Source organism: Lycorma delicatula, chromosome 10, assembly GCF_047948215.1.
Source record: "Lycorma delicatula isolate Av1 chromosome 10, ASM4794821v1, whole genome shotgun sequence".
In the NCBI taxonomy this organism is placed as follows: Eukaryota; Metazoa; Arthropoda; class Insecta; order Hemiptera; family Fulgoridae; genus Lycorma; species Lycorma delicatula.
In genome coordinates, this window is record NC_134464.1 from 24,025,619 (window position 1) to 24,044,157 (window position 18,539).

Genomic DNA, 18,539 nt, shown 5'->3' on the forward strand with positions numbered 1-18,539 from the left:
AAAAAAACTGTATTCAAAAACTTATAATTACAGAAATAGTAAAAGATTTTAGAAACTCCATCAATTTCAAAACTTTATATCAAATAAATTTATAGAAACTGAGAAAACAATAAATAATACATATACATACAGCAGTAATACGTTGTCCGTATTCCATCATCTTAGAGTAATCTTCGGTGTAGTTATCAATCTCTTCTCTGATGCTTTGGTGTTGGTTAAGTAGTTTCTCAGCATCTGCCAGTGATCCAGGTATATCTTCACTAGCAACATCTGTTTGAGTTTTTGTTAACCACGCCTGGAAATGGTCAAGATCACGAAGAAATCTGTGCAAATCACCTGCTTCCTCCAGTTTAGAATCTCGTTCTTTAAGCTGTAAATTTAAAAAAAGCATTTATATAAACAGATATATATATGTTGTAGAAATAAATAAGAACAAGGCTCAATCTCAAATAACTTATGGAAAAACATAAAATTTGGTTTGCATTAACATATAATTTTTTTTTTAAAAGTACCAGATGTACAAAAGAGTATCAAAATTTTAATTTGTTATTGCAATGTTTCTTGGATGAGGTATGCATTGTTGATTTACGACTAGAGTCAAAAAAACAACAGTTTTAGTTGCATACATTGCTGTAGATTGATTCTTTATCTTTCCGCTTGACAACACTACTATAAAAAAACAGCTACTCCTAAACAGAAAGCCTTCTTGTAGTTTGCAGTTTGCTAAATATGAATCTGTAGTTACAGTTCAACAAGCATCCGATAGAAAGTTTAATTATGATCCTCCGAGTGACAGTAGCAACATTCAATGATGACATGTCTGTTTGAAACAATGTACCTAACATCTGTGTAAAAGAAAAAATGTGAGAGGATCAAGTGACTGAAGAAAATCTTGAATGTGTCTAAGAATCTTTCCTGCATAGTCCTAAAAAATCAGTTACAAAGGTCAGCTGCAAACAAGCAGTGCCAGCGATAAAAGTGTGGAATGTTTTAAGGAAACACTAACATATGCGTCCATACTGTTAAGGCTTACTGACTTCACTGTGGACACCAACTTTGCAATCGAAATGTTATGGCATGAAGATCTTATTGTGTTTACTTTCTTGATCGTACTATGTTTAGTGATGAATCAACATTTCACCTTAGTGAAAAAATTCACACACATAATGTTCATATCTGGGGATCAGAAAATTTCCATCAACTATTGCAATATGAAAGGGACACCCCAAAATTAAATGTTTTCAGTGCAATATCCTGACAGTAAGTTTACTGCCCATACTTTTTTAATGAAGGAAACATAACAGTAGTTGCTTTTTCAGATACGCTGCATACACAACTCTTTCTTCAACTGCAAGATGAACCGAAGAATGTTATTTGGCAACAAGATGGTGGTATAACTCTGTATGGGATTGGTTGAATGACATTTTCCCCAACCTCTGAATCAGTTGGCGCATACCTGATGACAGAATTTGTATGAAATGGTCACCAAGGTCTTCTGATCTGACCCAAAGATCAAATTAAATTTAAGTTTATTTAAGATTAGCTCATTTGTTTGCAATCAGTCATACATACATTTTGTGATGCGTACACACAAGACATTTTTATAAAATAATAGTTAAAGTTATTTAATACATTAATTACATACTTCTCCAACATCTAATTTACTTTATATTTACAAGACGCTTAAGAAATGAATTTCTCAAATTAATAGAGCAGTATGGGAATGGGTAAGATGAAACACTTTGTGTTCTAATTCAGAATACAGAAAAACTTCTAAATGTGAAAATCTTACCCAAAATACAAAAAAAAGATTAGTAAATGTGTAATTGAAAGTACACATTTTTTTTTTAAAAAATCAATAAAATTGTTTAAATACAATCAGTATTATTAATAAACTGATCAGTATTATTTAGTATTGTAATGATCAGTAGAATTTCAAAATGAAATAGTTAATAAATCATCCTGCTCAAGATTATAAGCCATTATCTTCTTACAATCGTTACAGTTGTAAAATGCAAACAGATGATTTTAAATCTAATAAACTGATTCCTATAGATAACCGTTCGTAAAATCATTGTAGCAGTTATTGTTCAAAAGAGTAATTATCATCTACATCATTTATAAGTAGCAAATAAAATAAGAACATTTAAAACCTTACCATTTGAGTAAGTTGTTCCCATATTCCTTGAATCTGTGTAATGCGTTCTCTAATAACAGCTGCCTCTTCAGGATGTTCAGCACCAATAGCATCGGCCTCAGCTTCCAATGAATCCAGTTTTGCTTGAATAGCAGCCAAATCACGTTCCATACCAGATAAACGACGCTATTAACGTATTAAAATTCACAATGAATAATCAAACAATAATTTATTGACTAAACTAATTACAAATTTTAAATTTACAATTTGTCTACATGCTTAGAAATATAAACAAACAAAAATTTAAAACATTTAACCTTTTGAAATGTCAAAACTGATGAAATATCAACCTGATTCATAGAAGAGATTGTTTGGTAAAAGTATTCATTCAAAATAAAATTTTATTTATGTATCTGGCCTTTTGATTTAGTAATTACTTAAAAAATTATATATATCTTATAATGAGTGCAAAATATTCCACCAAAGAACAATTCTAGACCAGAGCCTCTTGCAAAGTCTGTTTCCTAATTCCTTTGGCATATCCTACTTTAATCCTTGCACAGTATTAGAGAAGTCGAATCATGCTCCAAATACTTACTGCAAGAAAGAAGGATCAGGGGTTAACACTCGAAGATAACAGTAATGCTCTTTACTAGAAGAAAAATCCAAGAGGAATGGAAAAACTTAGAAAATGATAACACCAATGTAGAGCTTTCAGATGAAGTTAAATGTCTTTGATTCATCTTGAGTGGGAACACCCATTAAGAAAGTCCTTTTTTATTACTGGACATGACTCAATCCAAAGGAATCTATCTAGTTCTTTAAGGGGGTTTTAATGGAACGGCACTCAAAATAATGTCCTATGAAGAGTAAATTGGTTACCTAAATGTCAAAATGCATCTTCCTTGGATGCGATGCCCTTAACAGAAAACATTCCCATATCTTAAGGCCAGCCTTTTCCACTTTCAGCTGTAGATTTTCTTAACCTATAACAAAGGATCTGACAAAGATAGAGAACTAGATAGTAGACTCCGTTAGGGGTTTTTTTAAGCTAAATGGTTAAAGCTTTTAAAAATTATAAAAGAAAAATTTACTAAGCAAACAAAGAATATTTTAAGCAAAATTTATTAATTTACTTATTTGTACACATAATAATTGAATGAATAGATATACTCTACTGTTCATAATTGAAAATTATCTATTACAATCACAGTTCTCACAAATAACTATTGCAGCATAATCATTTTACTTGTTCATTATCAAGAGAAAGTTGAAAACTTTTAAGTAGAAAACATCTAAAAACTTTATGGATCAAATTAAATTTTGGACCAAAAAAGTCTAATAATGAGACTTATTAATTATAGGTGTTATAGTACAAGTGAGATATTTCTTTTCTAAATTAATGAGACCTCCGGATGTACCAGAAATAAAAATGACCTTAATATTGTTTAACAGACGGTTGTCATACTAGATAACTGCTATCTAAAGGATATATGCTGCTGATGAAAGGATATATGCAGACGCCTTATCACCTACCACTCAGTCCCAGAAGATTTGTAGTGAAGCTGCAGCTTTAAAAAAACTAAACCAAGTCTCTTGACATCCTGTTATGTTTTTTTTTTAATGTTATACAATATTTTATTAAACATCTATAACACCAATGATAGATGATGTTACTAACCTGTAATGTCATTATTCCAGTAAGATCCATTTCAAGACTATCAGTTGACTGCAATATTCTTTTCTTGTCTTCAATCCAAGACACTGTTTCACGGCACTCTATATGGAATGATTGTACACCATGAGCAGAATTCAATTCATCCCGCTTTGCTTCAGCCTTCTCTCTCAATTCTGCCCATTCATGGTTCAACTATCAATATAGTAAATAAGAGAATTAGAAATAACAATGAAAAATAAATTTACAAATATAAACTTATAGATCAACATTTTTTCAAATCATTCTCATCTTGCACAGTTTCATTTAGATCATAAAAATAAGGCAAAATAGAACAAGATTTAAAAGTAGTTAAGATCAGCAGAAAAAATTATAAGAGCTGTATAACAAAAGTGTCCAAATATGATTAAAAGAATGGAAGGAAGCTTGCAGATCTTAGACACCTAAAAGTAGATGGTAATTATTTTTTTTAACCATTATACAATTTTCAATTCAAATTAAAACTATTTTACAATAAATTGAACATTCTCTATTTTATTATTTTATATTCTTTGCGATGTATGGCTAAACACAACCATTACATCAAAATGATCACATAATATGAGTATATAAAATAAGCAAGAAAGAAATTTAAAACATCATTTGTCAAAAAAAAATAATAGACTACTTAATCTAACAGTCCACACAGAAAATGCTAACAAAGTTTTAGATAAAAATTAGTAAAATTTTCTACTTCCTACATACAAAAAAAACCATGTTCAGCAATCTTAATGTTATGTGTAATTAATTTTAAACATAAAAAAATTAAACAGCTGACACAATAATAACTAAAGGTTTTACTATAACTGGAACACTTACTTTGCTGAAAACTAAAAAGATATAAACAATATTAACCTAGTTCTAGCAGATCATAAGTTAAAGAGTGCTCGGCAAATAACATAAGTGGAAGGATAATCACAAAATGACTGAACAATTAGTACAACGAAAAATAAAAATATATTGTAATATTTCTGTACTTTTTTTTGCGCAAAAATCTGCACGTACAGCTAAACACTAAAGTACAGTCCATATCTTTACAAAAATATATAAATCACTGCATGTAAAATAATTCTGTAAACTGCTTAATCAGTGTTAAACAAAAGAAATTTTACGCTAAATTTATTAATAAAAAAAATCTGTTTTGTGTTTAAATCAGGAAACTTCTGATATTTATCATTAAGGGAGATAAATAAAGCATCATAAATTGTACGATTACAAAGGATTGGAGTTTTTATTTTTCAATCCCTAGATTTAATTTTTTTTAGAAATAACTAGAACCTTAAGTGAATATATTATCAGTCCTTTTTATTAATGAGGAAAAGCCAATAAGTAAAGGGAAGTTTTATTTCCTTTCTACATATCCTGCAATACAAACTGTACACCAGTTTTTATTCACCTCACACATATAGGTGAAACGGTAAATAGTGAAAACTACTTTGTGCTACTGCAATCACTGACAGCAAAAATCAAGTCCAAAATACATGGCAATCTTTCAAAAAATGTGACTGCTTCAAGATAACACTCCACTCTGTTTCACCAATTCATGTAGCTAACAAACAATCCTTTGTTTTCAAAATCTCAGTTTAAGCTGCTAGACCACCCATTTCAACAATTATTTTTTTGGCTCATTGAAAGAAGATCTGTGAGGAAATAATTTTTATACTGATGAAGAGGAAATGGAAGTGGTGCAAAATTGAGTTTGCAACAGACTGGAGGTTCTTCCAGGAAGGAATTTGAAAGCTTGTTAACAGATGGGCAAACTCCACCATAGAAACAGGAGAGGATTATATTAAAAAATTAATATTTTCATTTATTTAGGTGTAAATAAAAATAATGGATTTTTAAATTTCACTTTACTTTTTGAATTCTCCTCAAAACTTTACCTATTAAACACTATGAAAAATTATTTATTTTTATAATAAAAATTATATAAACATATGCAATAAATAAATAAATTTTGTAAAAATTATATATATATATATATATATGTATTGGTATTTTATATATTATATATATATATATTGGTGGTATATGTATTGGTGGATTTATATATATATATAAATGAAAGAAGAAATAAAACATGTTGTTACATGTCAGTGTAATTTAAGTTAGAAAGATATATTCTTACTTATTCATGAGTTTAAATCAAATAAACTAAATCATACATACTTTATTTTGTCGAGCCACAATTTGTTCAGAATTAGGATGCTCTACATGTAACAGTTGTCTAGCCAATTGGTTAACGACAGCAACTCGTGATGCATTAGCATTCATTTCCTTATCAAAACCATCATATCTATGCTTCATAATTTCAACGTCTTCAATATCCTTGGCAGGTACCATTGTCTGAAGCATACGATCCTACACAAAATAATAAAAATATTAAATGTTGGATGCTACAGAAAAAATTTCACCAAATTATTTTACAGAAATCAGGGTCCCTTCATCAATTTATGAGCAGTGGTGCCACCACCCTCATATCATATAATTATGAGATTAAAGTAATGGTATAAGTTACCATATCCTTAGCATGAATCCAGTGGTTATCAATTCAAAACACAAAAAATCACCCACAGATGAATGGATTAAACATAAGGAATGAGGATGAATAGTGAGAACGGAACCAAAACAAAAAAAACTTTTCCAAAAGAGATGCTTCAAGTTTCCAGCACTTTGTAGATGTTATGTCATATTTTCATTGACTACATATATTGCATTGTGTGTATGAATGACATCATAGATTGAAAGACGCACACAGGATTGGCTTTGTTTTGGGCAATGATAATACTGAAATTGAAAATATTTTTTAATTCTTTAAATCAGTTAATTTTATTCTTACTCTAGTCAGTAACTACAATAATTTTTAGATTTTATTATACTAGTCTGACTTTATTATAACTAGCAAGTTGCTTTCATTATATTACTCTTTTCATATATTAATTTATTTTCTGATTAGATTATCTAATAATTCATTTTTTTGAGAATGAATTTTTATACCCATTTCTCCTTAAAACTTTCTGTTTAGTGAGGTCCCTTTACACCTACTACAGCATTTACTTGCTCATTGTACAATGTATACATTTTATTATGTCTGCTACTTACTTATTATATATTTGAAAATTGTTTTTTTATACGTCACAATTTTTTTTTTTGCTTTATCTAAATCTGTTTTTTACAGCTCTCAGATAATTACTTGACAGATACTAATTATCTGTAATCATTAACATAAATTAATCAATAGTACCATCAACAGCAATTGAATTTTTGTTTCCAGAAGAATATAACATCTTTCTTTCATAAAGCTGATGTGCTCACTTATACAAGGTGTAGTATAATGACTACAGTGGTACTTTAATAAAATAAATAAATGAATGAGGTTAATTATTTAAAAAACTTGTATACATGAAAAACTGTAGAAATATTTTTTTATAGTTTATCAGACTGATAGCTAAAGTTATCAATAGAACTTCCTATCATTTTATATATATATATGTTACTAAAAATAATTTTATTTTTTAAGCATACTTCTTCTGATTTTAATAAACAGGCAAAAGTAACCACTCTTTTCTGAATTGCACTCTGCATTACCTAAAAACAATGCCCTTTCTTTGGACTCTAATAAAATGTTGTGATATAGGGACTTTTTTTAATCAGCCGAATATATAAAACCTCACCACTATTACTAGGTTTTATTTAAGTCAGAACTTCTGCCTTGGTTAAACACTACTGTTTATTACACCTCTGGTTTAATATTGATTCTATGTGATCCATTTTACATCCCAAAAAGTTTTGTTATTTTTTTCTACATTACCATAATCTAGGCAATTAATTATAATATAATGGAAGTTGAATGAACACTTTTTTTATGGTAAAACCAAAAAAATCAGCTTCTGGTAACTACGATGTTGCAAAGATCGAGTCATTTTTTTATCACTATATGTAGGATAAATAACAAATACTTCTCTAACAAATAGGACTACAAAAATATTTGAACACTTAAACACAAAATAAAACTAACTAAAATTCAGAAAAATAATATTATGTCAGGGTATTTTTTTACAAAATGCATGAATGTAAATATTACACTTTTGGGAAAAAAAACGAGGTAACAAAAAAAAATTTGTCAACTATTGATTAAATCTTTGTCTATTCATTTAATATGAAATGTTAATTTTTTTTTACATCTGTTTTCATGTCTCAGTGCCATAATTTGAATAGAACAAAAATATACAATGGAACATTTTAAAAATCACTCGTGAACAATCATCTTAAAGACTTACAGATCAATAGGTAAAATAAACAAAAATATTTATGTTCAAATATTCTCTAAAAATCTATTTACATTATTTAAAAATACAAAACTAACTACTAACTTTTTCTCCGATCCACTGCTCAACGCCATCAGCCTCACTGAGCAGTTTGTACAAAGACAATGCATCCAAAAGACGTTGTTTCCTAAGCTTAGCAAGTTCTAGTAACTCTTTGTAACGTTTATCAATAGAGGCAAGTCTTTCCAAAACTTCTGGAGCTTGTCTATCTTGTTCACCCAATTGAGAAGCCTGCTGATGGAGAGCCTCAATAGTGGCAGAATAGCTCTTTAATTCATCAGTTGCGTCCTTATGTTTCTTTAATAGAGACTGTACATTGGCCTCATCACGACCAACATCTTCTGATGAGACAAGACGTAATGTATCCAACATCCAAATATCAACATCATCGGCATCAGCAAAGAACTGGAAAATATAATAAAACATTAAGTATTTGTCTTTAATTACTATAAAAAAGACATAATATTTTGCCATTACAGGATAGTTCAATAACCTGATTCGAGTACTTCTTTTTTTTATAAGCTTAATGTAAGAAAAAAGTTTTGCACAAAATATTTACTATTCAACAATTCTGCCTGAAATTTTAACTACATAAAATTTCACTGCATTTAAAATAGTTTATAGTAAACAGTCAAGCTGATAAAACAACTAATGTTGGACTATTCTGAATCTGTTTTACATTAGACATTTAATACAGACATTCAGTATTATACTATATATATATAAAAATGTTTATACTGATTCTATTAATATAAATAACAATTCAAAATCAGTTTGTTATAAATGCTTAACTATTTATAGTTTTGTATTTAGTTTTTGTAGTTAGTTTTTTATTATATATATATATATATATAAAAATGTTTATACTGATTCTATTAATATAAATAACAATTCAAAATCAGTTTGTTATAAATGCTTAACTATTTATAATACTACAGATAGAAAGTAACAACATATAAAACTTGTCAATTTTTAAATAAAAATTGACTGCTTCAAAAGTTGCACTGCTTCATGCAAAGGAAACCTTGCCACTCGGTCATCATGGAGTAGTGGAACTGTCAACAGTGTGATTTTGCCATAAAAATGTTTTATAAAACCAACAATAGTTTGGAAGAAGCACAGAGTGAGTTCCCATGATGTATGGGAGGAGGGGTTTAATAGGTAGGCTCGCAAGGGAAAATCCCCAAAAAAGTACTATTATATTATACCAATTTAAGCTAAATAAATCAATTAATAACAGATATAAGTGATTCTTGTAATACGTTTCACAACAAATGTGATAACATACAATTATTGCATTTAAAATGACTACAAATAATTCATAATATATAAGAGTAATTATAATGAAAAATTCATAGTATTAACCTATTTTCAGAAAAACATAAGCAGAATTCATATTTCACTAGAATGCAGATGCAAAGGATAAGGAATTATTGTGTGATCTGTGCTGAACAAAATTCTTTCTACTACTTTCATTCCTTTCAACCACAACTTTATTTCACTTTTGGAATAATTAGAAGGAAAATCTTGCCTAACCCCAATGAAAAAAAAATATTTCTTTCAAATATCAGCACATTAACTCAACAGGTATGAGATATAAGCTGTTTATTTTGTCCATTTTTATCCCTTTAGAAATAAAATAACAAATCCAAGCTTAATCATGGTTAACAAGCTACGGGAAACACAGCCCAATAAAGTTTCAATTTCCAATTCTACTGGTCTAGGCTAAGCATTGATGAGTTATTAAGAAATCCATACAGATTTATAACAAATCCATTTGTTACACATTTCTTACATTACATTTCTTACAGATATGTAAGAAATCCATACATATTCATATAATAAACATAAGTACATTCAATTAACTCTGAAACATCATCCGAACAGAACATGAGAATTTCACTTCCACAAACACTGTCCGTAAATAATTTTAGACAAGATATATTGTACTTAATAATTATTTTATATTTCAACACAACATAAAATAGTAAATCTTGACTTTCATACCAATACACCAATAAAATATATTTTAACACAAGCATTCCCAGACCCAAACCTCAAACATTTTTTCCCCTTTCTTTGCATGCTTCTTTTGATAAAGAAAGAAGTTTGAAATTATATATCAGTCAATTGTTTGCTTTCTTAAAGCAAGAATATCAAATTGTTAATAATAATATTAAAGAAATAAATTTAGATATAAAAATAAATTTTAAGAAAAAGAAATTCAACAAACAGAAATGCAGTGTAAGAATGGAAATTCATTAACTGTCCTGCAGTCTTTCTGTATAATTGTAAAAATAAAGTAAACCATACTCTAAAGGTTTTTTTATTGATAAAAAAAATTATAAATCAATAAAAAAAATATATATATACCTGATGGAAATCGACAGCCTCCTCAAGGCGTTTCCTTCTGTAGGCACTAAGCTCAAGAAGATGTTCCCACATACCCAGAGTTCCATTAAGCCTTTCCAAGATACGATCAGATCCAAAGTGTTGTTGCCTGACAAGTTCATGACCAACATCAGCAACACTCTTCAACTGTGGTTCATGGCTTGATATTTCATTCTCCAGCGCCTAGAAAATGCATTTTTTTAATGTAATTTTTATTAAACAAATTACATTCGATAAGTATTTAAACATAATAAATACATCAAACCACAGAACTTGAATCAAAACCTAATTTTCCGATAAGACTAATCCTACTTCCAAGAATTTATACTTTAAAACACAGCTAATTTAACAGTAGTCAACCAAATTTTCACACAAAAAAAGAGATAATAAAAAAAGAAAAAATTTCCTTGAACTCATGCAAAAATGAGAAATTTAATTGAAAATTTCTCTCACACTGGTTAAATTTTAAATATGTTAAACAATAAATATTTAAATACATTATTTTAATATGATTATATATTAATGTTAAATATATTAATAATATTAAACGAATCTTGGATCACAGATAGCGTTTTCCTCAGAACATGGAAAAATTTATATTTTCTCTCTATCTTAACAGACAGCTTAATTATATAAAATTTTACAGTAAAATACCACTGTAAAAGTACAGTGCATAATGAATAACTTAGTTACTGATTAAAGGATTCACAAATTAAAGTAATACTGAAAAATAATTAAAATGAGCATAATCATATTTATGGGTTCTGATACATTCTGTGTAACAAGCTAAATTCTGACAACAATATAGACATATGAATAAAAGTAACTAATATTCAAACAAGTGATTACTAGTTCTAAATTAGACTGAGAAAATTTTGGCTGCCTTTAAATGAGAATCAAAGAGGTACCAAAAAATTACTATAGAGGAATTAATTATTAATGTTAATAATTTATTTTATTTATTTATTTATTTTTAATAGTACGCTGAAAGAAATTTTTGTTTGCTCAACCTAGCAAGTGATCTTTAAATTATTCCTTTAGTATACAAGATATTTTATACTAGGCTTTTACTTACTATATAGCTAATTATAAGCTTTATTTTTTATAAGAGAAAAGAATACTTCTGTTGTATTTTGTATTGTAGTTTGTATTGTTATATTTCTGTGTTTATATTAACTTTATTTTGAAAGAAATCTTTATTGTGATAATAGATTTATATCATTTGAATCAATATAGAGCTTCAGTTATTTACTAAAATGTTTGATTTATTGCTAACAATTTTACTGGATTCCAGTAATGGAAGTGGAGTTGTGTTGTTTATATAGACTTTATAGTTATAATAGTGTTTTTGTTTCTCAATTTTGAGTTTTTTAATATTTGTTTTATGCAATTATAGAATTTGGGTACCAACTGATGATATAAATCCCATGAAAGTCATCTACTGGTATTAGTTTTTTAGGTTTTACCTGTCACTGTGGTTTGGTGGTTAAGTTAATATATATACATAGACAAATTCTTTTATTTGTAATCTTTAAAAATAAATCTCCAACACTAAAACTGTTACTTTGTTACTAATCACTAATATGTAACCAGAAAGTTACACAATAGTTCCAGCGATTTAACCTATAGCTAATTTGCTTTCAAATATATAAAATTCTTAAAAATCATACCTTGTGTTTAGAAAGTAAGAGATTAATAGTCGTTAGATCATGACCAATATCTCCAGTAGAAACAATTTGTTCTTTTTCTTTAATCCAGTTCTCTTCATCAGCCATATCCCAATAGAACTGCCACAACTTCCTACTCTCTTCTAATCGTGCTCGTCTTTCAACAGCTAACTTCACAAGTTCTGCATACGCATCCTAAAAAAAAAATAAGTTAAAAAAGATTAAAAAAATTCATTAAAGTAACCTTTACACAACATTTTGAAAAATGACAACAGCAACAAATTAAAATTTAAAAACAATTAAATTAAAAAAAATAATTTAAAAAATAAAGATAAAACAGAAGCTACTCCCACATTCTAAAATTTAAATCTTAAAGTCTATTTAATTTTCATAGAGAAGATATTGATTATTTTACAATAAATTTTAAAGGTAAGTAAAATTAGATACCTCCAACTGCTGTACACGTTCAACAATGATAGCAGGATCGCATGGACGGAAGCCCTCAGTAGTTTCTTGATCTAAGAAACGCTGAGACTGTTGTACGACTGCTTTTACACGTTCTCCTAATACATTGATATCTGCTTCAACAAGACTATGTTTCTGTAGGAGATCTTCAACTCCCATTAAGTGTTTACCTGTTTACAAATAAGTTAAAAAAATAATGTTATTGATATGAAGTTAGGCTTCAAAAAGGGGAATTATTTTTGAGTTGTAGTTGTACATTACATATTAAACTACAATGTATTGTTATATTTTAGAAGAATTTATTATATCCATACTATAGAGTTTATTATTAGATTTTTAAAATATTTATTTTCAAAATAATCTTAATATTAACAGTTTATAATATTAATATTAAAATAATAGAACATTACCAATAAGCTAAATAAATTCAATGAATATTACTGGAAGAGGCAGTTTTCAAGATCTCAATATATATAATAGTAATAAAAGGAAATTCACCTTTTTAATGTAAATTATACTTATTCCTATTCATATTTACATGCAATAAATGTATTGTTACAATTAAAACTGATTTTTTTTTTCTGGGCGAAAAAAGCTTTGGCATTATCATTGCCCGGACACAACATATTTGTTGTAATATACAAATAGATATCAAATTTTACATCTTAATTAGAATAACAAAAGTTCCAATTGCTATACAGCAATTAGCATGAAGGGCTGATACACACTACACTAAATTAAATATTTGAGTATAAATGGACGGCCCTAAGAAATAACAACACCCAGTCTAAAAGTTTCCTACTGTTGCCCAAAATTCTTCAAATGCTTTTGGGCAATTTATATTTAAGATGTAAGGCCACATAACATAAGCAACCACAAGGATGTAGTGCACAGTTAAGTGGCTGTTGCATTGTACACACAATGAAGCATTCTCTCCTGACATCAAAAAATCATGAATAGCTCTCATATGTCCTAACTGCAATCGGCAGAAGACCACTTCCTCCCGGCAAACATTTCTGTATGAGAAATCCCATGGTAACACAATATCTTTGATATGTAAAAGTTTCTTATCAAATATAGCAATCTAATCACCTTGCCAATTTGCACGAATAGTGTATTTTACACAATTAATAAAGTCATGTAGTTATACAAGCAGTTAAGGACAGTTGGTTACATGCGTCTTTAGCAGCAGAATCAGCACATTCGTTATCCAGAATTCCCACATGGCTAGGATGTAGTGCACAGTTAAGTGGCTGTTGCATTGTACACACAATGAAGCATTCTCTCCTGACATCAAAAAATCATGAATAGCTCTCATATGTCCTAACTGCAATCGGCAGAAGACCACTTCCTCCCGGCAAACATTTCTGTATGAGAAATCCCATGGTAACACAATATCTTTGATATGTAAAAGTTTCTTATCAAATATAGCAATCTAATCACCTTGCCAATTTGCACGAATAGTGTATTTTACACAATTAATAAAGTCATGTAGTTATACAAGCAGTTAAGGACAGTTGGTTACATGCGTCTTTAGCAGCAGAATCAGCACATTCGTTATCCAGAATTCCCACATGGCTAGAGAGTCAACAGAAATTCAATTGTGTGTTGTGGTGGTTCAACTCAGTGATTGTATTATAGATCTCAGTAAGAATGTTTACAACACAGATCTTCTAATGCTTGGAGAGCACTGCAAGAGTTACTGCAGATAAGGATATGGCAGTATTTTGAGTTAATGATATTCAAAGCCTTATTTATAGTGTACAGTTCAACAGTAAATACACTTGTAATGTTAGGTAGACCAAACATATAGGTTCTGCCATTAACAACAAATGCGTACCCTATTTCGATCCACCTGTGTTGCCTGGGTTTGTCTTGGAGAGAATATGGTAAAAGTTTGCTGAAAGACGATAATTGGTGTTGATTCTTTATTGTATATCATAAGGTCAAACATAAAATTTATAAGGTTAATTCTCAACAAAGGATATGGACAAGGATAATTGGAAAAATTGAAGATGAGTCAACATTTATAAGGTGTAGTAAACACTGGGTATGAACACCCATAGGTGCAGTATAATGTGGATGGTCTTCATACCTTTGTAAATTAGGATTCGCAAGGGCTACATTAAATGCCGGGTAATTCGGTTGCCCTTTACAATGGAAAAAGTAAGATGGTAGAAGTTGGTACCATCTATCCAAAAGTGATGGTTCAACACACTACACAAATATGTTAGTGGTAAGGCTTGATCTAAAAGCACCTGTAGCAAGACTAAGAAAATCATGATGTATGACATCTAGCATCTTCAGCACACTGAAGAGTAGGCGACATAACCATAATTAAACATGAAAAAACTAAGGAATAATAAACATGCATGATCGATCCGACTCCCAAACTGGTGTTGCTAAGAACTTACAATATTATCTAGAAGTTTGGAACATTTCGTTTTTAATTGTTTAATGTATTTCACCCACGTAAGATAGTTACCAAAAAATAAAACCTAAAAACTTATCAAGAGAGATAAAAAATAGTGCTCCACTGAGGAAAATTTGCAAAATGAAAGGGTGCCGCAAGTGAGAAAAAACTATACATTTTGTTTTCTCAGATGAAAAGGTGAAGCCGATAACCTTGGACCAAGCTTCAAGGCAATTTATAGTGTTCTGTAGTAGTCCTTCTCCTGGAGCTGTTGAACGGGACATAATATATATAGAAAAATGATCAACAAAATAAAGAATATGAAACATGTGGTTGCACACATTTAGTAATACTGTTGATAACGATAGCAAACAAGGTGGCACTTAATACACTTCCATGAGGCATTCCATTCTCCAAGGTAACACTATTCGATAAAGAATCTCTCACACGAACATGGAAAGTTTGGTCATTTAAGAAATCCCTAATAAAAGCAAGCATATTGCCCTTGACTCTCCATTCTTTAAGGATGTTTAGAATACTGCGTCACCAGCCATGTCGTACGCCTTCCTTATCATAGAAGATAAGGCCCTGGTGAAGTAGAAAAGTGTTTTGAATAGCTGCTTTCGGTGATACTAAATGGTCAATGGAGGCTCTTCCTTGGCAGAAACCACACTGTTCTGTAAATAAAAGACCATGTCTCTCTAGATACCATGTAACCATGCAGTTCATCATTCTCTTCATCACTTTGCACAAAATATTTGTCAAAAGGATACGGTAGGAGCTTGAGGGATATTCTTTGTCTTTACCAAATTGAAGTACTGGTATGACAATGGCTTCTGACCAGACTGGTGGAAAAAGATTTGTGCAGAGAGTAAACCAATAAAAATAGGTGTTGTATCACCGAATTAGAAAACTGTGAGAGCATACTGACATGAATACTGTCAGGTCCATGAGAGGTGTCACGTGAATTTTTAAGTGCGTGTGACAACTCATTGAATGCAAATGAAGCATTTAACTCGCTGACCGAATCACCAACGTTTAACGATAATACTTCCATCTATAACTTGTGTCTCTGAAATTCATCAGTGTATAATGAGGTGAGAGACACTGAATGGAAACAATCTGCCAAGTTAATTGGCACTGCAGAAGTTGAAAGGAGTTCTGCTTCGTGAATGAGTCTAAGAGTAGATCATTTCAGTGATCCCAGATTGCACAGAGATTCTTCCACACAATAGAAAAACTGATAAAATTAGAGATAAAACAGAAAGTTAATATCTGAATTGACATGGAAATATTACAATAAAACTTGTAAGTACAACAGGAAAGAAAACAGAAGCACTTACCGTAATCATCTGACAACAATCTCATCTTCAAGTCATCCATTGAATCGAGTATATACTGCATTTCTTGGAAGTTTTGTTGCAGTTGCAACGATAACTCCAATCGCATTCTACGTGCTCTTAGTAATTCTAACAGATAATTCCATAAACGCAGTACATTGTCCTTCCTAAAATGACAAAGGTGAATGTAATAAAACCAAGTAATAATTAATTAAAATAAACAGACGCTAGAATGTATGAACTGCTTTATACATAAAGATTTAATTCAGTTAAATAAAAGAAATAATAACGATTTTTGTATAAAACTATAATAAAAAGCACAGGAAATTTTTTTTAGGAATTTTATTACAGAAAAGGATAAATCATTTAAAAAATACTCAAAACTGAAAATAACAAGAACAAATGACATGTGTAATCAAAATCATAAAAAAATATTGTTAGGCAATGAAAACTTCATCCCTCAATTTTGAAAAATTTTTTAACAGAACACAGAATGAATTCTTTTAAAAGAACAATACTATTGTAGGTAAGTTTTAAAATAATTTTAATTATTAATTATACAGTTGGAAGGTATTAATTTTAGAATAATGGATGCTATCAATGTGTGCAGCATAACCACTTCTCTTTATTTTTATTTACTAATTTTGTATTTTGGGCTACTATTTTTATCTAGTTTTTATAGTTTTCCTTGATTCTTACAAATTCAGTTTTACTATTCACAAATTAGCACATCTAGCACTCCTGTCATGATCTATATAATGTGCGGCAGACACATTATCCGTATAATGGGACCACCAGACATTTACTTCTTGGATGTCAGATGCTTCTTAACACATTCATTAATGAATACTGTTCCCTGGATATAAATTCTTATTTGGTAAGCCAGGTTCTGCATGGAATTGAATTAAACAATCAGGACAATAGCCTTTTAGGCTGAAATATGTAAGGTGTATAACTCGCTCCATAAGTAATTTTAAAAGTAAATATTTTTTAACCAATATAAATACCTGGCATTTATTCTGTCAATATCATGATAATTTTCTGCCTCCAGTTCTTGGCTGACAGTAACAACAGCCTGTACTCTTTCCTCATATGCGAATATATCTGTTTCGATAGCTTCATGTTTCTTTGCAGCAGCTTCAACAGCAGCCAAATCAAATCCAAAGTTATCCTACAATAAAAAATTTGTTAATTTAAAAAAAATAAATTATAAACAATATATATTACAAAAAAACAGAATAGAAATAAAACCTAGCATCAAAACAAACTATCAATACTTTACTATTTTAATATTAATATATTTTCTGTCAATGACAGACAGCAGCCATTAAACTAACAGACTATCAGTTTACCATTATTATTTTAATGTCAGAACCAATAATATTTTAAAGAGAATTATATAATGTTATTGTCTATCAAAAATCATACACAGCAAATCAAGTGAGCATCACTATTATTATCTGTGGTCTCATCCAGTTGCAAGCCAAATTTCTTCTGCTTTCATTTTTAAATTGATTCATCATCAAAGTCCTCTGCAACAAGTTGTGTTCTGTGACAATGGTGTTATTAGACAAAGGCACTTTTGAAAGTAGCATGCACTATGGTGCAAAAACTTTCCTACACAACCATTGCAGCCTCTCTTTTGTCAATGTAAAACCAAACTTTCCTACACAACCATTGTTACCTCTCTTCTGTCGATATAAAACCAAAGTCTAAGTAGCTGTTATCATATTTTTGATTTTTACACTTCTTCATACTCTTCAAAAACTTCACCTGATTTGATTACAATATTTGGTAATACAATCGCCAAAAACTAATTCAACATTAAAATCGTGCAAAACTAACATCAGATATTTATTTATAATGAACATAAAGTACCAGAAAATTTGAGAAACTACTAAAACAACCAAGAGACTAGCATCATCTAGTAACAATTTACAGAGGATTCTGCAAATAGTAACTGAGTGGTCTGCAGTAGCTACATTAGATGTTGTGTACTATGATGTTGAATTAAAAAGATAAATAAAGATTATGTACTTTTTCACAGGACCCCAGTGAGCAAGTCAGTGTTTTACCCAGTAAGC

At 29.6% G+C, this 18,539-nt stretch overlaps 1 protein-coding gene across 7 annotated transcripts in view; it reads right to left on the reverse strand.

Moving 5' to 3' along the window:
* beta-Spec (spectrin beta chain) overlaps positions 1–18,539 on the reverse strand; it is a 216,123-nt gene that overhangs the window by 80,245 nt on the left and 117,339 nt on the right. For all 7 annotated transcript variants that reach the window (XM_075377179.1, XM_075377178.1, XM_075377173.1 and 4 more), the window contains 10 exons: positions 17,463–17,626; positions 16,459–16,622; positions 12,685–12,872; positions 12,241–12,432; positions 10,553–10,753; positions 8,225–8,584; positions 6,021–6,212; positions 3,819–4,007; positions 2,159–2,323; positions 131–370 (listed from right to left, as the gene is read on the reverse strand). In XM_075377179.1, the coding sequence (XP_075233294.1) occupies positions 131–370; positions 2,159–2,323; positions 3,819–4,007; positions 6,021–6,212; positions 8,225–8,584; positions 10,553–10,753; positions 12,241–12,432; positions 12,685–12,872; positions 16,459–16,622; positions 17,463–17,626 (2,055 nt within the window). The remainder of the gene's footprint in view (positions 1–130; positions 371–2,158; positions 2,324–3,818; positions 4,008–6,020; positions 6,213–8,224; positions 8,585–10,552; positions 10,754–12,240; positions 12,433–12,684; positions 12,873–16,458; positions 16,623–17,462; positions 17,627–18,539) is intronic.